The 24,585-nt window shown below is 39.7% G+C and overlaps 1 protein-coding gene across 1 annotated transcript; it reads right to left on the minus strand.

Moving 5' to 3' along the window:
* LOC111862609 (trimeric intracellular cation channel type 1B.1) lies at positions 1-24,585 on the minus strand. Its single transcript, XM_023848131.2, has 8 exons — positions 24,353-24,585; positions 12,422-12,578; positions 10,631-10,726; positions 8,310-8,398; positions 6,674-6,761; positions 3,120-3,240; positions 2,415-2,584; positions 1-675 (listed from the first exon to the last, which is right to left on the minus strand). Exons 1-7 carry the CDS (start codon positions 24,471-24,473, stop codon positions 2,429-2,431), a joined length of 828 nt encoding a protein of 275 aa, XP_023703899.1. The 5' UTR covers positions 24,474-24,585; the 3' UTR covers positions 1-675; positions 2,415-2,428.

A 24,585-nucleotide genomic window follows, 5' to 3' on the forward strand; every position in this document is an offset into this window, starting at 1 on the left:
AATGTGCTTTTGTTTATTAGGTAACTCTGAAACAGTCTCACATGACCTGGAATTGTGCTTGGTGCTTGAGAATACTAAAATTAACCATATTCTCTAGTAAAATGAAATAAAACTTTACACAATCTTCCAGATGTATAATGCCTTTGGTGATGTATTTTATTAGGAAATTTAAAACTATAGTCTCTTCTACATGAAAACAGTTAATGTCATACATACTGGAAATCAATGTAAAATCATTTGTTCACAATAAAATTAAAATTCACATGAAACATCTATGTGAACATGTTGAGTATTTAAAATCAGGTGTATCAATTCATTCTACAGCTGAACTGCACCCACTGAGATCAGCTGATGTACAATGAATTGACAAGTCATGTTATATGTTATGTTACAAACACACTGTGTGGCTCTCAGAAACATGAATAAAATGTATATGTTATGTATGACATAAACTATGTATGTAGATTACAACAGTACCATGAATAAAATGTATACAAAACTTATTGTATAAATAACGTTTAAAACAGTTTATGCATAACATATTTAGGAATTTCATTGCTTCACAATGGTGTTTGAAGTCCACATGCCCCTCAATGTGTTATGTGCTCCAATGTGCAGCATGACTAGTTCTGTGTTTTGGGTGCTCCTCACTCCCACGGTGCGAATGTTGCAGGTCTGCAAGAAAAAAAAACTGCTGGAATACTGCACAGCATTTTAACCTGTTTTATGTTTACAAAATGTCATACCAGCAGTATAGCTGGAAAATCAACTTGCACCAGAAGAGTGAACAGAAAGGAAGACTTAAGTACAGAAGTGTAGTATCAGCACCAGAAAATGAAGGAAAAAGAGCTATTGCTGGATTTTAAATGTCTGTTGACCACATATGTGTTGAGTCACAGAAGTGAAATTTTTCAAAACCCTTTCTGGTCATTGGCAATTGGAATACTGAAATTAACTGAGCACATAAACATCTGACTGGTTCTAACATCTTTGAAGTTCACTGAAAGTTACTGGAAAGCCATATAAAATTATATATAACATTATTTTACATTTATCCATGTTCATTTTACTGTTATTTTTAACTATTATTACCTGTATGTTCATAGAATCAACATTTATTAGCAAAGATTGTTATACTGAAAACAAAACAAAAACTTTCACATATATGGTTTTGGATATTATGATTTCAGTTATTTGTTTTGTAGAGTTCATCATTGAAATGGCAATGGATCTTAGCAATTACATCAAGGTACAAGTATGCATACTGCGACTCAGCTGTAGGTCAGTTCTTTAATATACAGAAGTGCTTCGGATGAAAGAATGTATCTTATTACCAACTCCCAAATAAAATTCAACAATATATATGTATACCTTTATGCATTACACAATTGAGCTATTATTATTAGGGTATTAAACCAAAAGAGTATTAGCTGCGGATGCAGTTTGGCAGGAAGAAAACATGCATATAGAAGAAATCTATTGGAAAGAACCCATTTATGAACCAGAAAACGAAATGGATACACATTATTAAAATGGATCAAAATAAACTTGCTATGGGGATGTGAGAAGGACTAACTCAAGCTAAAGATTTGCTGTGGTGTTAGTACAGGTTAAGTTTACAGAAAGGTTAGTCCTCATATAAAAAATGTGTGTCCCATATTCTGAAACCTAAAATCTGGCCACATTATACATGTAGGATTTGAGGTTCTCACAATGGTGGTTATGAATAGTTCTCTCTTCTAGGACCTAACGCTCTGTAGTCCATTGAAAGTCAACCAACTTTTTGGAAGAACATGTCAGCTCCATCTTCAGGGTCAAAGAATAAGCCAAGCAAGAAACAAGTACAAAAGCATGCGGCAAGCAGACTGGACTCTGAACGGAATACATGACATTATAACCCAGAAGACAGAACCGTTCAACAATATAAATGACTGAAGTGTATACAAAACTGGTCATACAGTAGCAGACAACAAAAGGCACTTTCACTTAACTATCTGTAAAAGCATTTTGCAAAGTGTTAACTGATAATCGGGATATACCACTTCAAAGGGAGCAAAAATTTCACTGTATGTACACTATCAATACTACAAGGGGCTTCCAAGAAAATTCTTTAATTATGAAATTAGACTGGAGCATCAGTGATGTAACAAAAGAACAGTAGCACATGGATGTTAAAATGTTTAGTGAATTTCACTTGATACTCATACTGCTAGAATGGATACTGTCAAACAGTTGAATAAATAAGCACTTTTCCTTCTTGTTCTAACACGTATTTCTCTAAAAGGCACCTTTGCTGAGGAAAGAATGTGTACACTTTGTAAGCAAACATTTGACAAGTAATTCAGGTACAAACAGCAGAGCATATTCATTTATCTTCATTTATATCATCCCCATTGTTTGTAAAGTTCACATACCTCAGACAGGATATTTAATCTTTCTTCTTCGCATCTGCTTTTTCATCTTTGTTCCCGCCACGACCAAAGAGCTTAGCCAAGGCGTCCCAGATTCCACCCAAGAACAGTGCACAGAACAGGTTCTCAAATGGAACAAATGGATCATGGATTCCCAAAAGAAGTGAAGACAGCTGAAAATATGGGCATTTTGAACTAGTACTTGCCTCAGTCAGAGTGTAGCCTACTTTCAATTTACTTAGGTCATTACAACACTGAAATTACACAATTCATTACATTATGCAGCCCACTTTCAGTACTTCTCCAGGTTTAGTTCCCATTATTAAGACTCGTATGTGAAATCCATCCACCATTTTTCAGTGTGTCCAGTGCTAACAGATAATGTGATGAAACATTATGTGGACCACCTGACAAAAATAGGATAAACTTTAACTGAAGTTGCTTGTTTGTTTCTATTACCCCCCACAGTTTTTCAGTCTTTTATCCTTCTTGACAGCTTACCTGTTAAGGAAGAAGGAATTAATTTCTTAAATGGAAGTGCCTATAGAACAAAATTCTGTTTACTCTCAATGATGTGAGGATTCAAGTGAGGGTTTACGGGTTCAAAAACCATGTGTTCAAACCTGCTTTGCATCCAGCTGGTTAACAGGAGTCCAGTACTTTATCTAAGGGCCACCAGAGTAGCATACATTTCAAATATTTACTTACCTTAAAGTATACGAAGAATATTACAATTCCAAAGTACACCAGAGCATGTGGTGCTGAGATAAGGTCAGTCTTCTTATCCAGGACAAATATAACTGATGCAACTATGCAGGCTTTTGTTGGACTGAAATCAAAACGTGTACATAACGTAGTCACTGGCACAGTGTTATCATCTTGTAGCCTCACATCAATACCACAAATCTTATAAATTAGAGAATTTTGACACTTTACAAAACCAACACACTCGTATACTTGATAATATGTAGAGCAGATTTTAATAGATTTGAGGCTTTCAGATTTTAATACTTTGTTAAATATTATATTAATTGCATTTACTTTAGATAATTAAAGTTCTATGGTCGCCAGAATAAAACCGATTGCATACAATTATTTCAAAAACCATCAACATCTACTTTTCCATTTATTTATTATTTCTCATCTTATTTCAACTCTTGACACTGAATAAAATCTGTGAACTCTTTACACATAAATGCTGCTCGATGTTATGGGTAGGATCTACACCTCACTTATTGTTAAAAAAGACTAATATTCATGCTTTTACAAGAACATTACAAGATAGAAATAACAGAAAAATACACCTTTAGGTGGCATTGAAAAGGTGTGTTTAGTTTATGTTTCATGTATGTCTCCCACCCAGCTTATGCACTGTGTTGATATTACCTATATCTGTATCTGTATCTTTATCTTTATTTTAAGTCCATAGATCCTTACTGGCTACCAAAGCCATCAGATACAGAACATGTCACATATGCATACATTAGTTCTAAACATAGAACTAGTCATCTTACAACTACATTCATAATAGAAACAATAATTATATATAATTCAGTAATTTAACAAGAATATGGGACTAATTGGTGTGAAGGTAATAACTTATTAGGATAATAGCTTAAATATATAAACAAATATCAGATTATACTCAATTAATTTACACAATGTACTATATAAACAGCATTGTAAAAGGTTTAATTTGTCTTGTATTTAAAATATTCATCTAATGTGTGAAATGAATGGAAATGCTAAAAAAGAATTCAAGGTTGATTTAAATTGTTTTGTATCATGGAACTAATCCTTTATTGAAGCAGAAGCTGGTAACCTTTAACGTACGGACTTTTAAATTGACCGGGAGCCCTCTGCGGCCAGTATTTAAATCGCCCTAATTAATTAACATTGCAAACTTTCAGAAAAAAAATACATAGTATTTTCCTTCCTATGCAACATAGAAATACTAACTAAAAAGAGTCTGAAAGACAATAAAATTTTCTACACATACTCAAAAGTGCAATTTTTACAAACGAAAATTAACTGTGATTATTTTTTCAAGAAATGCAAAATATAATCTTTATTATAGACGGTGGGTGATGCAAATCAAATTTGGTCCCATTATTAATAATGTGGAGTGCTGCCAGAAAGCTGGAATGGTTGAGATGAGTGTTGATTTCCTAGGCAACAACCAGCATTACCACTGCAATGCCTAGGAATCAGAATGCATCCATTGCTGTACAATGGCTAGCAATCTAACAATGGAGTTTCCACCGTTACACACAAATTGTTCAAGGCAGCTGCATGACAATGGCTAGGAAGACTCGTAACAATGAGAGCATATGCTAGCTAACTAGTGAAGTTACCGCTACAACGAAACAAAACACTAGCTACTGGCGGATAGAACACATGAAATGGAACCCTTGAACAAGGTGTCTTCTAGCCCGTACAACAGTAGGGTGTAAGGGAAGACCAGGTCGGAATTGAGATCAGATTACAACAAGCCAAGATACAAAATGACACAAAGAGATCAGAGAGAAGAGATTACACAGAGATACAGAGAAGACTTCACCGAGAATGGTGGTGCGAGATTGTCGTAACACTGAAGAGGAAACATCCAAATATGTTATAAGTGGAGAATAACTGTAAGTGTGAGTGTAAGAGTGACTGTCCAATAAATATCCGTTCAAATCCGAAACCCACACACAATTTCTTGTCACATTGCCTAGCAAACATGCAACAATATTATGTATCTCAGAATTTACTTTGAAATTATGTTTATTATTGATCACACATAATAAAAGTGAATATACTGAGACTGTAGTGGTAATATTTTTTATTCTCTAAAATATTCTGTTCATGAATCTCAATCTCTAATCCCCACCATAATTCTAATATTCTTTTTTGTAGTTTAAAAATTGTATTGCTATAACAAGAGTTCTCCTAAAATATCAGTCCATAAGTCATGATATAGTGAAAAATAGGAATAATATACCATCTTCAATGATTCTTTGGACAAGAAGGGCTTAATTGTTCTAATCGCGAAACAAGCTGAACTTAGAAGAAAGCAGTCTTCTGGGATTTGGCACCGTGTATATGTGGTGTTAACCGACGTTTCGGAGGAACGTATCGCCCCCATCTTCAGGGTTGAAGAAAAAGTATAAGTAAATCTGCAAGCGACAACGCCGTGAAAGCCTCAAATCTTACAAGCTGAACTTAGTTTGGGCACACCTGTATCTATATGAGCCTTCCAAGATAATTTGTTGTCCAGTGTTAGTCCAAGGAATTTTATATTACAAATATTAACTATTCTCTTGTTCCCATGCATTATATTTCAATCAATTATAGAACTAGTCTTAGTTATAACCTGCATAAATTGTGTCCTATCGACATTTAGTGACAATAAATTAGTAGTGAACCATCTATTTATATCTTGAAAAACTTTATTAATACACTTTATTAACACAGGAGGAGGTTGGACAAAGCTTTCGCCTGTTACATTTAATAGGTTATATTATGACATTAGTGAGTTTTGTGTAAATACTAAAAAGCACATAATGTGTATCTTGTGTACTTTGTAATATTAATAAAATATGTGTGTCATACATCAACTCATTGTCATTGTCAAGGTTCAGGCCTTTAGGTCTGTTCTGCCCTCCTACTGAATAGGCTTATCTCTCCACTGTAGTTTTGGATGTCCAGTTGCTCCCCCTTAAATCTGGCCTTGCTAATAAGTTTTCTTCCCTTGGTAATACATTCATTATCTGTCTAGGTAGGCCTACACAATGAAGTTCCATTCTTTCTACATAACATGTGCGGTTACATATCAAATGAAATGTTCAGACAATTGAAAAGATGCATGTAAAATTTGATGAGGCCTTTATATAAAGTGGTCCTTAAAATTACAGAGTGAATGAAATATAAATAACTTGATACATTCACAATATTTGTGTCATACAGTAAGTGACTTTATATCAGAGAACTGTGGGGACAGAGAATAAGTTAAACTGGTGGGTCATTTCTTAGGATATTTGTACATTACCTGCATTATTTCTGTTCTCAGACACACCACGTTTTTGTGTATATAAACAATAAGCTGTAAAGGAGTCTTGTTTTTTGATTATTCCATATCCATATCACAATGAAACCCTGTATTATGTAATCTTAATAAATAAGAAAAAGATGCATCAGGAAACAACAGGATTTATTCACATTGCTGCATAGTAATATGAAATGATTATCCCCATGAAATAATGTTTATGAATTGAACTTACAAACTTGGCTGCATGAATTCCATTGCTGTTGGTGTCCACACTCCCCTGATTAATCGTTCAAACAACTTTGTAAAACCAGCACCGTTACCTGTGAAGTTAAATTGATTTATTAATATATGAAATGGCAAATAAGAATAATGTGTAGGGTACAGGAAAATTCCTAAGGGTCAGGCATAGCCCTGCTGAGGTCAAGTTAAATGCCTCATCTGCACGCCTGAGTATGGGATGAAGATTTATGTTACAGGATGCTTAACAACTGACAGCAGCTTGGAGACACTGTGAAGATTATAGAAAGTTATATTGACCAGTCAATCCTACACCACACAATTGACCATATCCTGAAATGATGGGACCAGTCGTGGTACATTAAATGCTGATCATAAACTACTAATGCAGTGGCTGTTGAAAATGCATTGGCAAGCCTGGAATGACTCAAAGTGCAATACATGTTTCCCTTTTGCAGATACTGGTAGAGGCTCTATCTTGAAACCTGTGGTGTAAGGAAGTGGGGGGAGGGTCAAAACAGACCTACCTACTATGTATAGCATCAGTTCAGAATGTATTTGCCATTAGCTTACTTGTGTAGGGCTCAGCTGGACTGAAGTAAAGCAATTGTGTTTTGGCTCAGGTAGTAGTTGTTGATTCTTGCTGCTACCATGCCTTTAATGGTTCTGACTTCCTGCATTCCTCACAACTCTCAAGATTAATCTTGTGCTGTACACATGACTGCTCTAGCTCTCAACACAATGCAAAGGATTTTCCTGAGCATGTTGCACTGAATTACATAACTCTCTAGCAGTCTCCCATACATTTACATTTAAACAAATTGCTTATAAAACCATGTTCATCCATCTTTTGGAAATTTTGTCTGCACCCACACAACACGAGATCAGTATGACAGTACATGCATGTCCATTATTTTTTCTGTGTTAATGTTTCAAAATTGTAAGGGTGGACAATTTTATTACAGTCTGGAGTTCTGAACTTGGTTGGCTGATGGTGCTTTCCATTTAAGAGACACAGACAATTCCATGAACAGAGTTTGCAGTTCTAAGACAAATCCTGAGATTGAAACAAGAACTGAATTAAATGATAAAAGAAAAAATACATGTAACCAATATGAAAAACGCACATTCAGTATCTCATGCTAAATTTTTCATTCTCAGTTTTAAAATACTAATGGTATAGGGCACTGGCTTCCACCGCAGCAGCCTGGGTTCGATCCCGGGTCTGGTCAAGTGGGATTTCTGGTGGACAAAGTGGTGCTGGGGCAGGTTTTCTCTGAGTACTTTGGTTTCTCCTGCCAGTCTTCATTCCACCAATTGCTCCACAATCACCCTCACCTATCATGTGGGGCTGGTACAATAGACCAGAAGTGGCCGCAATAGAAGGGACTTAGTCCCACCCCACTAGCAATAAAAAAAATGGTATAGGGCCATTTGCTAATCAGTTAATTGATTAATGTGGATTACAAAATCAGTTGATTAATCAGAGAGATGTGACAGCCATAAATATTTCCTTTACTCTAAGAGTTAAATATGCCTTGAGACACTATATTATCCACGTAAGGATTAACATAAAACATGGAACTTATCTTAAAAGGCTCTTTGGAACAAAGAAACGAATTTCAACTTACCTTTCAGCGTTCCAATGAGAATCATAATTATATATGCGTTAGGATATAACTTTGCTGCGTGAGTTACGCCATCATACACCTTTTTACATCTATGGAAAGAAATTACACTACATAAATAAACTGCAAACAAAATACACTGAAAGTGATGCTAGTGTTCAACACTTAAAAGCTTTGTATATGACATCAATCATAGATTTCATTATGTTCTATGACTTTCATTTGAAGTGTTTTGTGTTTATAAGAACTCTGATAAATTTCTACTTCAGCTTTGTCCTATAAACATTCTGTTGGACAGATTTGAATGAAAACGAAATCCATCTAAGGAAAACTTGTAGTATGCATCCACAGTATCAAATTCATCATCCTCCACTGAGTAGTCTGGAGATGAAATATTACGAGGCACTGCAGTATTTCTAGCCATAAGGTTGGTACTAACAAAGAGACAAAGACCAAATAAATTACACTGTTTTTCAAAGAAGATCTGTAACAATTTTACTCATAACAAACACACTATGCATGTAATATCTGGGGTTCTCAGAGGTTTGCATTAAGATTATGGCCTTTTGAGATGTGAAACTGTGTAGTTCTGTAGACAGGTACCAACATTTCTGACAAACCTGCAGACTCTATTGTCAGGGAACCCAAAAGACAGAGGCACCGCATTCCTCCGAGAAGTTCTTACTGAAGTCAAAAATAAGCCAAAAGAAGTAAAGTTCTTACTTGTGTACAAAACTACATAACATAACACCCCTGGAGACTGTAACACTATAGCTCTTATAGCATCTCAGTTTCATGCACTTGAATATTGTTTTCGATCTAGTTTCATTCCCTTTGCTCCCCCCCCAAAAAAAAAAACACCGCTGCCTTATCAAAAAAAAAACATCATATGGAAGAACCAATGGGAATCCAACTGGCTGACTTCTCCCACTGTTCAGCCAGCAGTCTATGGTGGGACAGGATACTGCTGACCGCCCGTCAGTCTCCAGCACACAAGATAACTAACTCTGCACTGTCCAGGAACACTTCACTGTACCTCATTCCAAATCCACCATATTTAAGGTGACTGATTATCTTTGCTCATTAATATGATGAAGCAGTACTAGACAAAATGTTAGACTACAAACACTGGTGGATTTTCCATGTCAGCAGAATGTAGGATAAAGACCTCCCAAAGACCTACTGGAACAAAGGACCACAGGCCAAGTAAGGAATGGCTGCAGCTATAATGGACCAATGAAAGAGTCAACTCCTTTGTTGTTTAATGATGATACATAAAGTATATTTGTAAGGCACCTAGATCCATTCATGCATCTGTACTCTAACACGTCATACATGTATACAGAAGCATATCCTATCTAGACTGGGAATACACTTTTCTTTGGTACTTGTGGTCTTGAGAGTGATGATAAGAAAAGGGGAGAACTGTATGTGAAGAATGACCAAGTATTATCAACTTATGTCACCTGTCAACAAATCATAAGTCTGTGAACCCTCAGTCATATGCATTCCTTCATCAGATGACTATGATTTTTAAATGTCAACATGTAGACACACAATGCCAGTTAAGTGAAGCCATGACTCTCTGGTTGACTTTAAAGCTCCCACGTGCAAAGCACGTGACATTAGGACATGTGAAATATATCACTGTCCCAAAGATCAACCTTGGAGAATAAAACTGTTCTTTAACCTCTCTCACCTGGATTTAAATCTTCCATTATCACAGTGCTGGCAGCAGATTTCAATTTGACACTAACGCAGTAGCATAGTTGGTTGAGGCACTATGCTTCAAGCTGGAAGATCGTGGGTTCAAGCCCTGATGAGGTCACTGGATTTTTTTCAATTGACCTAAACCTTCCAGCCACACTACGGCCATGGGATCGACTCAGCCTCTAACAGAAATGAGTACCAGGAATATTCTTGGGGGTAAAGGGCAGCCAGCGCGTAGGGCTGACAACCTTACCGCCATCTATGAGCCGACTGTCTAGAGAAAATGTGGAACCTCAACATCTCACAACCCTATGGGCACCCATGCACCCATGAGCATTTTCAGAACCCATCTTGCGCAAAACTTGTGACAGCCTACATTAGCTGCCTAAACTAAATGGTTACTTTCTGAACAGACCCTCATAAGTCTCTGGGGATGAAGCATCTTATATTCTCGTGCTTTTTTCTGAGCTTCTGTTTCATTTATTTCAGTTGGTTCTCATTTTACTTACTTGTCTTCTTGTCTGTCAGTTGTGCAAAATGTGAATGAATACATCGACATTAATCTCTCTGTTACTGGTACCTCAAATAAGAAGATATATGTGTATTACAATTACCTGTAAATTTCTTTCATAGCTGAAAACACAATTTTGATTGGCAGGAATTTTGCTGCTTTGTAGCCAATGTCAAATGGAGTATAAAAAATGACATACCTGAAACCAACACATAAAATATGTCTTAGTATCTTATCAAAACAAATTGGTGCTACAACCTGAAATACTTGTAGATGCCACTGTCTTCCGAGATATGACATCATGTAGACTGGTAGACATGTACCAATATTTCAGAAGAACCCACTGCCACTTCCTTCAAAGTCAAAGACTCTCGTTTCTATCAGCAGCTTCATCTGACTCATAGGCTAGTGTCAGTGTCAGGTCAGTGTCAGTGTCAGGCTAGTGTCAGTGTCAGGTCCAAGTAGATAGTGTCTTCTAAGTTACAATCATGAGAAATTCAAATTACAAACATAATCTCTCAAATTTGTGCATTTATTGGGCATTTTGTTTGTTGCAGAAAGTGTGAACAATCAGAATAAAATTACCACCAAGCAGATTTTATGAACACTTTTCCTGCCAGTTAACTGACTGAACAAAGGGGGAGGTTCTGCCAACCTACCAGATCAAATTTGGTCAAAGCATAAAAATTAGTTTCATGTGTGTTATTAAATGGCACAATCATATTTGTTTGTTAATATTTCTGACTCTTACCTCGAATTCAGAAGTCGCTCTTGCTCACTTCTAAATTACTTTTCCAGTTATATAGGAAATGTGTGAAAATTCACAACTTAACCTGGGTATTCCTTAAAACAAACCACTGAAGTTATTAAGACTGTTTATTTATAATGACAGTCTTGTGAATATACTGTAGCGTGTACTCCCATTAATGGGTAACAATCTCAAAGTAAACAATGAAACAACATCCACTGCTAGCTAACCAATTCTTAAAAGTATGTGCAACTGTTACTGGGTAATGCCTTCACAAACAAACACGTTTCCATGAAAACAATTGGAGTACAACAATGAATGGTGGATTCTAGGCGGTCCATACCAAGATGTTATAACCGAGAGAAGTTTAGAAGTTAGTCTGTAACAGAGTGAGTTACGAGTCAGTTGTAAGGGAGTCTGTGAAGAGAAGAACTGGTTGGTGCAGTTGAAGAATCCCCACTGTTAGAAGCTGTTATCCGGGAAAGTCTGGTGAAGACAGAGCAGACTGAAAAGATTTAACGTGTGCTGTAGTGATTTGTAAAGCGTGTAAATTAGTGATCGTGATATAGATACTTGTAGCTACAACCTGTAAGTGGTCAATAAGTCCAGTCTCCAATACAAAAACCCCACATACAGTCACTCAAATATGTGACATTATGTTCCCACTAAGCAATGTTGTATATTGGATTAAAATTTTCCACAGAGGTGACTATGAAGGATATGGGCTACTGGGTTGTAATGCTGTGTAGTTCATACATTTCCAATGAACATATAACTTCTATCTTCAGGGTCAAAGCATAAGCTAAACAAGAAACCTCACAGTGTAAGTATAGATTCTATCGTACAATCGTAAGGATTGCAATGATTCTAAAAGAGAAAACTGAATTCTTTATTTCTACCATGTTAACATTAATTTTTAATGTTTTTGTATACTTTCAAGAGCCTTCTATCCAGTGACTACTGCAGGTATTTTTACCAGCACAGAGCAATAGGGCCATAAAGCTGGCCACTGACTATCATCTACCACTGAATTTATAAAATGCACGGAACTGTACCTCCACCTTCCCATACATTTTTATGGCCTGGTGCTTAATAGAGCATAAGGACAACTTTAACTTTACAAATTATGATAATCCAAAATCTCACCACACAACAGTAGCAACAGCCAGCTGTTGTGTGTTCTTCAGTGGGGCAAGGACGGGTTCCCCAAGGAGGCCATTGCAGAGCATCCCTCCAGCAAACACCACAAGCATGGTGGAGAGCCAGCATGACATAGGATGTTTCCGGGAGAAGGCCTGTGCTCCTGCAACACATCACAGCAACATCCAGTGGAAATAACATTTATACTGCATTTCTTCTCACTGAGAAATGATGGCCTTCAAGGTGCAGTGCTCACAACAGGAATAGGATACACCAATGAAGCATGCATATTTACTGTATCAATGTCAAAGCATAGCCTCAGAGAGTTAAATACAATAACCTGCCATTAATATTATGTTTGAAAATTATTGTCTTCTGGAATCTGATGCTGTATAGCCTGGCAGATGGTTACCAACGCTTTGCAGGAACATGTTTTCATCCTCAGGATAGTTGAGGCAGCGAATTCCTCTGAAATGTTGGTAACAATCTATCAGACTACATGACTTGTCTACCTTGAACATGAAGCCAATATGTTACTCCAGAACGTTTGTAACAAGCTACTCCACTACATGGCATCAAATCCCAGGACACCATAATCCTTATAGTCACCAGTGTGAGAATCCAAACCTTGCAACATGGTCCTTGAGCAGAAAATATTTATTCGCCTGCCCAAAAAATTTACTGTTATGGAACCCAACAGTTCATCACTATGACTGAAATATCCTGTAAGTGGACCACATCCTGAGTCAGTTCAATCCAATTTCTGGAATGTAGTGTACTGAAAGAAACACACAAAATCCTGGGTCTCTTCACCAGAATGAAGGGCAAAATCATGATATAAAGATAGCTAACAGATGTTTTGAAAATGCACAGAGTCAGTAAGGTGATTTCATAAACCTCCTTTATTTTTTAAAATAAGGAATGAACATAAAAACGGCAAGGTGATTTCATAAGCATTCCATTATCTTGTAAACCATTATATAACTGGTCACCTAGTGTTTGTTTTTGTCTCTACAGAGTGAGTTATGATGTGTCCTGTTACTGATAATCCCGCCAGCTTCGAAATTTGCGCTGTTATCCGATTTCTTCACGCTAATAACACGAGTGCTGCGGAAATCCATGGTGAATTATGCGCAGCGGTTTACCGTCAAAATGTAATGAGTGAAGGATCTGTAAGATGATGATACAGACTGTTCAAAGATCGGCGAACAAATGTTCACGATGAAGAGCGAAATGGTCGACCCTGTAGTGAGTGAGGATCTTGTTCAAACTGTTGACCAAACAACTCATCAGAGGTTACATTCCGAACAGCCCTCATATAAAAGACTGGAAGAAAATTTTCTGGCTTGATCCCCCCCAACAAATCGTGGAATCGATCATGCCTCTCACATTTTCCCAAATTCTGTACCAAGCCATATATTTTTATAACTTTCCCAATAGAAAACCAGTTCAAATGTTAACAAGTACTAGTCATAACTATTACACCACTGAATATGTTTATTTTAAAGTTTCATAATGAGGAAAGCCACAATTTGTACTTTTCGCCTAATATTGTACACGTAATAAAAATACGGACGATAGGTTAGGCGAGAGATGAGATGTGCATTCACAATTAGCTGAAGCTCAAAGGAAGATATCCCTTGAGAGGCGTAAACTTATATGGGATACAGAAAATGCTTCTCTCGGAAATCGGGGGCAGAAACTGACTTAGGGCAGGATTCAATGGCAAGCTTTATCGAACTAGAGAACTAATCTTAGGCAAACGGTAAAGTTTTCCCTGGGCTTAATTAATTAAGTAGCATGCCATGAAGACGTCTGGGGAGCGAAAGCGTAACTCTACCATTCTTGACCTCTGCATCTGATGGAGTGAGTGGTCGGCCGCGGTACCCATTATATAAGAGGCTAGATGGGCTCCAAAGTCGTTCTGAACACTGTGGAAGGGGAAAGAAATGTATTTCCCTCGTCGGAAATAGAACCCCGGCCGTCCAGCTCGTAGCCCGTAGCTATACCGACTTAGCTATCCCGGATCATCCCTACTGCTTCAACGTATATGAGATAAAAATTGGTCTCTAAGAAATACGGTGCGGATGGCATTCAACCAGCTCAGGGCAGGATCAAATGCCCAGCTTTTTCGAACATGGCAATGAATCTTAGGGTTGCAGAAAAGGGTGGAATTCTTTGACTGTTTAGCAACTGTCAGTTTTAGAGAAACACCCTGTACCATGGGGGGTGGCACGCGGCAGCGTAGTTGGTTCAAGCACTATGCTACAAGCCGGAAAGTAGCGGAATCCCGGTGAGGCCATTGGATTTTTCAATTCACCTAATCCTTCCGTCCAGACCGGCTCTCAGGCCCATCCAGCGTACTATCCAATGGGTACCGGGGACATTTTCCCCGGGGGTAAAGCTGACCACTCATCTGCAGCTAGTGCCCACGTCAAGAAAATGTGGATCTATATATCCACTCCCCCATACACATTCATGGCGTAGTGCTTAATTAGTTAAGCACAGAGGACAATACTTTACATAATCCTTCTAGCTCCACTATGGCCCTGGGGTCGACGCAGCCTCTAACAGAAATTAGTACACGGAATCTTCCTGGGGGTAAAAGGACGGCCGGCGGCACCTGTCAGCCGATTGAGTAGAAAATGTGGGAGTCTGGATGTCTCACAACCCTATGGGCCTCCATGGCGTGTTACGGGGATAGCTTTACTTTTACCCTGTACCACGGAATTGACTAGTTAAATTAAATGCATTCATCGCGTGTTAAATTAGTGCAAATGTTGCCCATAATTTTGCAATTTTCACCGTCTCCCCCTTGTGGCGGAGTATATAAAGCATTATCGCACATCCTAAACAATTCATCGTGGCATGACCTGACGGTATGACTACCGTCAGGTACTGAACTTCGTTGGGTGTCTCACCCGAAGTTTCGAGCACCTCACAAACTTGTAACGTTCCGTGTGGGACAAGCTCCATTTGTTTCCTAATGGAGACTGGAAACATTACATCACATTGCAACGCGATTCTCCGTCTCCGTTCGTTCCGGCCCGGGGGACGGGATCAAAAATATCTCAAGTCTGCCTCAGGTGGCGAGCACAGAAATAAAGACCAGGCTACGAGGAATGTACAGAGCCCTGCCTGCCCCTCGCGGTTCGCAGCTTCACCGTCCCTGGGGCGATGTTCATTCAACACAACTCCAATTTGTAATAACTAAACAACTAACTAACTAATTAAAAATAACTGAGTCCATGGAGTCGAGTCATTTTTTGAGATGCAACTAATTGTTCAGTTACTCAAGAATTTCTCAACATTTTATGTAACCCAAAGGTTTATTAGCGCGTTCACAAGAGCCCTCCATTGATCCCTATCCTCAGCCAGATTAATCCAGTCCATATCACTGATTTATACTACTTTAACATCCATTTTAATATTATCCTCCCACTTACGCCTAGGTCTTCTCAGTGGTCTCTTTCCTACTGTCTTTCCAACCAAAACCCTGTATGTATTCCTTTTCGCCCGCACGCGTGTTACATGCCCTGCCCATTTCATCTTCCTTGGAGAAGAGTACAAGTTGTGAAGCTCCTCATTATGCAGTTTTCTTCGATGTCCTCTGACTTCAACTTCGGTCCGAATATTCCCAGCACCCTGTTCGGTTTACGATTCTCCCTTAATGTTAGAGACAAAGTTTCAAATTCATACAAAACTACATGCAAAATTATAGTTCCGTACATTTTTATGTTTGTAGATAGACGAGAAGACAAAAGGTTCTGGACTGAATGGTAGCAAGCATTACCCGAATTCAATCTGCTCTTAATTTCCTCCTGAATCAGGTTTTGCTTTGATAACGTCGTTTCAAAATTTGTATGTGAACTCCGCCACATTTTCAGACAATCTATCAGCCATCTCTGCGTTATGGAAATATAAACATATTTTGCAAATGTCTCGTTCGTAATTTGTCATACCTTATTTGGTAAGTGGGTATCAAAGTACAAAGAATCGTAAATCCAGCTGTTACGAAAATAAAGTGCTCCCTGTTCTTAATTAATTAAACGTAATTCCATGAAGCTGTATGGGGGAATGGAGGTATAGCTCCACCATTCTCGAGCTTGGCAGTAGATTGAGGTGAGTGGTAAGCTTCATGTCCCAGAGCCATGTCCGAACGCAGTGGAAGAGAGAAAAACATTTTGTCCCTGCCGAGAATTGAAACCTGGCCGTCCAGCCAGTTTCCTGTCACTATACCGACTGAGGTATCCCAGTCCCTGCTGTTATTACAGATACGAACTTACAGTTAAGAAGTCCAGATGTCAAAGTAGAATAATTATTTACTTTTTTTTAATGTCGCTTACAATTGCTAAGATCAGCGTTTCTTAATCTTTTTTTTTAAGTCGACATACCTTTCGGTCTCAAGAATTAGGGCGGCCGCACACCAACTGCGTCAAGACAAGCATCAAGACATGAGACAAAAGACGCAGTTTTGCTTCATTCGTATAATTCAGACTCGAGTCCGCACACCTAAGTAGCACGTGTCTGCGTCTTATCACATCTCTAGTTGATGACATGACGTCATGCTCTTCACACATGTCGATACCGTACACTGGTGCTGTTGCTTGAGTACCCTGACGCACAGAAACGGAGCATTCAGAGTCTCACTGCACGTGTCTGCAGCATGACTCAGACCGGTTTTCATAATCTCATTCGTTTCAACTGTGCTCCTTTCTTTGCGTCATGTCGCAGATATCGTGTCTTGACGCATTCCAGTATGCGGCCTACCTTAAACTTTACGCACCCGTTTTCAGTGGCGGCTCAGACTCTATCTCAAATTACGCGGTCTTGCATTATAAACACAAGATTTGATCTAACACAACTGATTTATTCGACTCACAGAAACAAACCGTCCCAAAGCAAGATGCCAAGACGATTTTTGGCTCTTTTAACCTGTGTCTGACATTATCTAAAACCCTTCTTACGTAACCCCTCAATAAGCTTCACGCAACTCCTGGGAGTGTACGTATCGGCGGATGAGGTTACGCAGTGTCGTGTAACTGGTGAATGCTGAATTGGAAAAACTGTGGAAGGAAGCGATCATGGCAAGATCTGCGATAGTATCCCGGAACTTGCCGGTAGTGACTTAGGAATACCAAAAAAATCTGAGGAAAGCTTGTCTATGGGCTGAGTTTTCGACCAAGGTCCTCCTGGATATAAAGCAGGGCTAGTATTGACTAGAGTGTGGCGTTTGTTCTGTTACTGATAAAATGAATAAAACAGCCATTACAATGCACTTCCTTTTTCTAGACAATCGGCTCATAGATGGCGGTAAGGTTGTCAGCCCTATGCACCGGCCGCCCTTTATCCCCAAGAACATTCCAAGACTATTCCTGGTACTGATTTCTGCTAGAGGCTGAGTCGACCCCAGGGCCATAATGCGGCTGGAAGGATTAGGTCAATTAAAAAAAATCCATGTCATCGGGGCTCGAACCCCCGACATTCCGGCTTGTAGCATAGTGCCTCAACCAACTACGCTACCGCGTGCCCCACGACTACGGAACACATGAAATTTATATTTTTAAAGTGTAGAAGCTAAATTAAAGCACTTCTTAAGTGTATTAAATTAATACACCCTAGTTGAGAAGCACATCGAACGCCACAACTCAGAGTAAATGTAAAGTTGTTTCCGTGTTTAATTAATTAAGCACTACGCCATGAAGGTGTATGGGGAGACTAGATGTATTGAGCCACATTTTCTTGACCTCGGCACTAGTTGGAGGTGAGTAGTCAACTTCACGCCCCGGCCGCTTTACCCCCGGGGAAAAAACTTTCGCTACCCATTGGATAGGAGGTTGGGTGGACCCCAGAGCCGGTCTGGACGACGTGGAGAAAATTCTTGACTTTACCGGGACTCGAAGTCCGAACCCTCGGTCGTCCAGCCCGTAGCCAATCGCTATACCCACTGCGCAATCCCGGCTCCCTGCCCACGGTAGGTATAATATCTTGAAAGTCTTGCTGTGTAACATTACTAGATTTGCATTAGCAATACATTAACATCAAGGCCGATACGGTTTCTAAATAAAATCGCAAAGACCGCATTTAGAAAGGTGTATTCGACATTGAGTACATCTTGCCACGCTTTCTGTACGAAATTGGTGGTCTGAGTTCTCAGGCTATGTACTCACTACAGAAAACTGATCTAACTCCAAGACCAGTCCTTAATTTGGAGCAACTTAAATCCAATTTATATAACCCATATAAACTATTCCCTCTGATCAAAAGCCACGGTTGTTTAGTCATCAAAATAACTGGCTACGACCAGATGACTGGGGTTCGAATCTTCTCTTCTACGCTACTATGTCTAGGCCGGCTCTCGAACCCTTCCTGCCTATCCGATGGGTAAAAAAGATAACACTATCCCTGTGACAGGCCGTGGGGGCCCATAGGGTTGTGAGACGTCGGGGTTCCCACATTTTCTAGACAATCGGCTCGCAGATGGCGGTGAGGTTGCCAGCCTTACGCGCCGGCCGCTCTTTACCCCCAGGAAGATTTCTGGTACTCACTTCTGTTAGAGGCTGGGTCGATCCCAGGGCCATAGTGCGGTTTGAAGGATTAGGTAAATTAAAAAAAAAAATCCATGTCATCGGGGCTCGAACCCGCGACCTTCCGGCTTGTAGCACAGAACCTCAACCAACTACGCTACCGCATGTCCAGTTTCCTGTGAGGTACGAACTGAATTGTGATGTATTATTTTGAAGAATTTCAATTCTTAACAGGCATATTTATTTGCTTATTTAATTATTTCAGTTTGGTTGACGCACTATGCTACAAGCCGGAAGGTCGCGGAATCGAATCCCGATGAGGTCACTGGATTTCTTTCAATTACCTAATCCTTCCAGCCGCACTATGGCCCTGGGGTCGACTCAGTCTCTAACAGAAATAAGTACCAGGAATCTTCCTGGGGGTAAAGGGCGGCCGGCGCGTGAGGCTGTAACAACCTCACCTCCATATGTGAGCCGGTTTTCTAGAAAATGTGGGAACCTCGACGTCTCACAACCCTATGGGCCTCCATGGCCTGTTACAGGGATAGCTTTACCTTTAATTTACTTTACTTGTACTAATTTCCATATACCTACAACCTATATAACACCAGATTGCAGCGATACACGGAATTAAAATTAATCCACGTAAATTCACTAACATCTTAATTTGCTCCATTTATTTATATTAGCACCTATTTAAATTAATTAAATTACTTCAAACTTGATTTATTTTCCATTTATAACAAACCTTAAATAATAAGTAAGTAAGTAAGTAAAGGTATCCCTGCAAAAACCCGTGGAGGCCCATAGCGTTGAGACGTCGAGGCTCCCACATTTTCTAGAAAACCGGCTCACATATGTAGGTGGGTGAGGTTATCACAGTCTCACGCGCCGGCCGCCCTTTACCCCCAGGAATATTCCTGGCACTAATTTCTGTTAGAGACTGAGTCGACCTCAGGGACATAGTGCGGCTGAAAAATCTAGTGGCCTCATCAGGAATCGAACCCGAGACCTTCCGGCTTGTAGCATAGTGTATGCGGCAATCTGCACGCATTGCAGATGAGCTGCCGCAGGCGGGGCCAGAGTACGGAGTGCTGTACAGCAGGTGCATGAGTGTTCACGGCGGACCCAGATGTGGAGACATAAAGGAAAGAGTGTCTCGCGTCTGTGTGTCGCTGCTTTCAGTTCCCGCATTCTTTGCCGTATTTTAATATGGAACACCCTCACTGAAACTGAAGGCAAAATAAAGACAGTTGCCTTCTGGGATCTGACGCAATGTCCTTTGGAAAATGGGTGTTGTACTCCGCCTGCTAATGGCACGAGGGGGCGTCATCGTCAGTTAAGCCGGGTTTACACGGGTCAAGTAAACGGTCATGTAGAGCGGTAAAGTTAATTAGAATATTTTTCTTGCATCGTGTAAACAGTTCCGGCCAAGTCAAGTACCGACTTGCGTCAAGTAGCGAGACAAGTCAAGTAGTTCTGCACGGTGGACAAGTAAAGTGACTTGACTGCTACCCCCACCACGAATTTTACCACTTGATCGCCTACTTGACCGCTGACTTCACACGTGTAAACAAGAGATGATGCAAGTGAGCAGGCCGGCAGGACTAATATAACCAGCTTTCTCATATCTGGCATTTGATTCGTATACACTTTGTGTACATCTACTTGAACATCTACTGAACTACGTGAAAACACGTTTGTCAGGCTGTACCTAAGTCAAGTCAAGTAGAACAAAACCACGCAAGTACGGAGGCAAGATACTTGACCCGTGTAAACCCGGCTTTAGTGACGTAGACGTTACGCCATCGTTAGGAAGTTACTAGATTCTATTTTCAACGTACTTCCATTAACCATACGCTGGTGGTAAATTCAAACATATTACAGAGGACTTTTCTCCCGTAAGGTTGGCTACACAAGGTATGACGTACCGTTGTTCGCAAAGTGGATGGACTTTAAGGGTCATTCCACGCTCGATGATTGTTTCCTTTCATTCTTTCTGCTTTCCCACACTTGCAGTATATGACGCGGTTGTGTTTGGTAGATAAGTACCAACGTTTCGCAGGAACCTTCTGGCTATACCTTCAGGGTTATTTCTTCCTCCCTGAAGATGGAAGCAGCACATTCGCCCGAAATATTGGTACCTATCTACAAAACTATCTGCTGCTCCTATCTTCAGCATCAGTTTTTCTACTTTGAAGATGGAGGTCAGTAAGGTACTCCTAAACATTCGTACCTATCACCGCACGTCATAACCTAGCAAGACAATAATCCCAATACTGCCATGAGCTCCTCAAATCTCATATACTAATGACCTTTGGTTTCGTATGTAAATAATAACGTATATATCAGTACGGGCCGAAATTACGCAGAGGAAATGATAAATAACTTACACAAACATTAAATTACAGATTATAAAAGGTTAATCAACTCCATCCAGTGTGACTGATAAAATGTTTTATCTTTCTTTCTTTTTTAATCTTTCATCCGTGACATGTTTCGGTCTGAGAGACCATCTTAAGAAAGATATATCAATACAGGTAGAAACTACTATCACAATGTGATTGGTCAATATCAATGCATACATACAATATCATCACAATGCCATGAACATAAAATTTGATCCTATAACAACTACAGGACGTGCATGAATACATTAAAATATTTACGTATAAATTATTACAATTAATCTGTTTACAAGTGTGGTTTAAAAAAGATTTTGTTAACATTTTTAGAACCAATTTGGTTCGTGCCCTTTATATTGCTTCTCTGTTTAAAGGAAGTTGAGTGTCTACCGCCTCGTGGTTCGGTCGCTTGGTGAACAGGACTCTGCAAATATATTATGGGTATAACCTTTTATAATATTGCTACTGTGACGGACCAGGACGAACCAAATCAAATTTAAATTACTGAATTTATAACCTGCATTGCTACAAACTTATAACTTAGAATAGAAAGGAGCAGGGGTAACCCAGTCGGTATTACGTCGGACTACAGTTAGAGACGAGGATTTCCAAACTCTTGCCACGTGACATGCGCATTTAATTTCTCGTCGTAAGTTTTCATGGCGATATTTAAAGTTTAAGCCTACTATCTGTTGGGATGTGACGAAGGACAGTCTGCTACATCGCTATCTGCGTTTCGGAGGAACCTGATCCTCATAGTCAGGGTTAGTTCCTTCGACGTTTTGGTAACTGTACTACATTACACAGTAACGTCCCTCGCCTAAACACCTGTCCGTGGAGGTAAAGTTCCATGTACTCTTTTACCTAGACATTACATGGTGAGGAGCGGTCAGCTTTATGTTCCTGTTGTCTTTACTCCTATACAAGAGCTATTGATAACCTTTAGATATGGACGCCGTTAGTGCCGATATCCCATGTTCTTGCCGGGAACCAAATCACCAGAAGCTTGTCTAAGCTGTTTGCAATCGGTATCTTTAAGTACGGTTTTTCCTGTCATTACAATAATAACTTCAAGTAGGTTTCGAGGCTAATAAGCGCTCAGCTACTCAGGAAATTCCAGCGTATTATGACGTTTGAAGATTCATACACAAGAGCCTACCACTGGTCCTCGTCTCGAAGCAAACTAATCCAACCCACATCCTCATACCGCATTTCCTTTACACCCGCTTTAATAATATCCTCCCATCTTCACACGCATGTTCCAATTGGTCTTTCTGTAAAATTGTACGTGCATTTCTAATCTCTCTGAGGGCGAGGCGTTGACTCGCGCGATCTGCAATACGATTGGACGGTCACCAGCTTCTGAGAGTGTGAAGTTCAGACGAAGCCAGAGAAACGTAACTGACGCCCTCGAGACGCCCTCACTCATCAAGTCAATGGGTATGAACCGCGCAGGCAAGATTTCGGAGAAAAACTATATTAGAACGGCATACAAGTCAACAGATTCCAGGCATAACTGCTCGGTGTCCTTGTCCGTACACTACAATCTTCTATACAGGAACCCGACGAAACTGTTCGACTAATTGTTCCAGCACCTCGGAAACTGGCATATCAGTAAAAGGCAAAGTTCTTCCTGTGCTTAATTAATTAAACACCACGCCATGAAGATGTATGGACAGTACACCTCGGCACTAGTTGCAGGTGAGGGGTCTGCTCCACGACCCGATCGCTTTACCACCGGGGAAGGCGCCACCGGTACGCACTGGATAGGAGGCTGGGTGGGCCCCAGAGATGGTATTGACGCTGCGGAAAAGAGAAAATCTCTTTCCCATGCCAGAAATCGAACCCGGCCGTCCAGCCCGTTGCTATACTGACTGAGTTCTTCCGGCTCCCTGGCACATCGGTACGTGATTTACGAAGTGAGCACATTATACATTCCCCTTCCCACCCGACTAGATTTCCTAATATCATCTTGGCTGTCCATTAAACGAGATCTGTCATTTTCAGAAATTATAAAGTTTTCAAAAATAGGTTGACGATAATGATGAATTGGAAAGAACAGGGAATCATGCGCCGGTGGCCTACTTTGAGGTCAACAGAAACTGAGGAAAATCAAATAACCTTCGGGATAGTAGCACTGCGAATAGAGATTGGGAGCTTGACTTACACAGTACGAAGCAGGAATACCGCACAGCGACTCTCGTTGATTCGGTAGTCGTAAAGGTAAATAAAAATAAGGTAGTCATGGAGATAAAAATAAACAGAAGCTCAAGGCACAGAACTAGACACTGCAACACAATTTCTTAAACACTTGATAGAAACTCTTATTTCAATACGTGAAAATCTTTGACAGAAAAATAGAACAAAAACAAGTTTGATTTTTTTTTTTTCATTATAGCAAGCAAGCCTGAAGGATCAATAATGGTAACGGTTCATGCTTGATTGATCTGTTTCGCTCAACCGAGCATGACAAACACGGTGGTGTTACGTGTGTCAGGTGGAAGTGTTGATAAGGCCACTCAGATGAGTCCGAGCACAGAATTAACTAAAACACCAGCATTTAAAAAACTAAGAACATACCTGTCCATTCTTAGTAATAAGAAACTCTCAAAAGATGAGACAGACATAAACCGCACTCAATCAACGTATATTCAAAAGTACTTAAAACCATGTGCAGAATTCGTAGCAACTTTTGTTTCAACAATATGAATTAAAGTGAAATAAAAATTGTGTCGTCTGGGATATAATGCAGTGTAATCCGTCTAAAGTCGATTTTTAATGGTATAACTGCAGAACGCACAAGTCTTTATAACCATCGCTGTGAGAACCTCAAATCCTGTCTAATGAAATAAATTTTACAGACCATTTTTACGCAACACAGACGCATTAATTATATGACATCGAAGTTACACTCACTGTCGTTTTAAATGACGATACCTGACGCGACATCTCTGCAGCTTCCCAAAGGGCAAAGGATTATCAGATCATGGCATATTTTCGCTTACCTGGTCCCAAGTCTTCACGAACATGAAGTGCACACAGGACTGAATGAGCGATGTCAAAATAAGGAAACATTTTCAACTTGACCACCTGGTTGGCCAGGTCAAGGAATGCTTCCGGATCCATGATGATTCTGTCGTTTTGTTCTGTATATCACTCTACCCCCAACCCCCAAACGAATTTCGGAGAACCGAAAAACGACCGGCCTTCTACCCTCTCAGCTGAGCTCTGGAGGCAA

This window comes from Cryptotermes secundus, unplaced genomic scaffold, assembly GCF_002891405.2.
Source record: "Cryptotermes secundus unplaced genomic scaffold, Csec_1.0 scaffold1813, whole genome shotgun sequence".
In the NCBI taxonomy this organism is placed as follows: Eukaryota; Metazoa; Arthropoda; class Insecta; order Blattodea; family Kalotermitidae; genus Cryptotermes; species Cryptotermes secundus.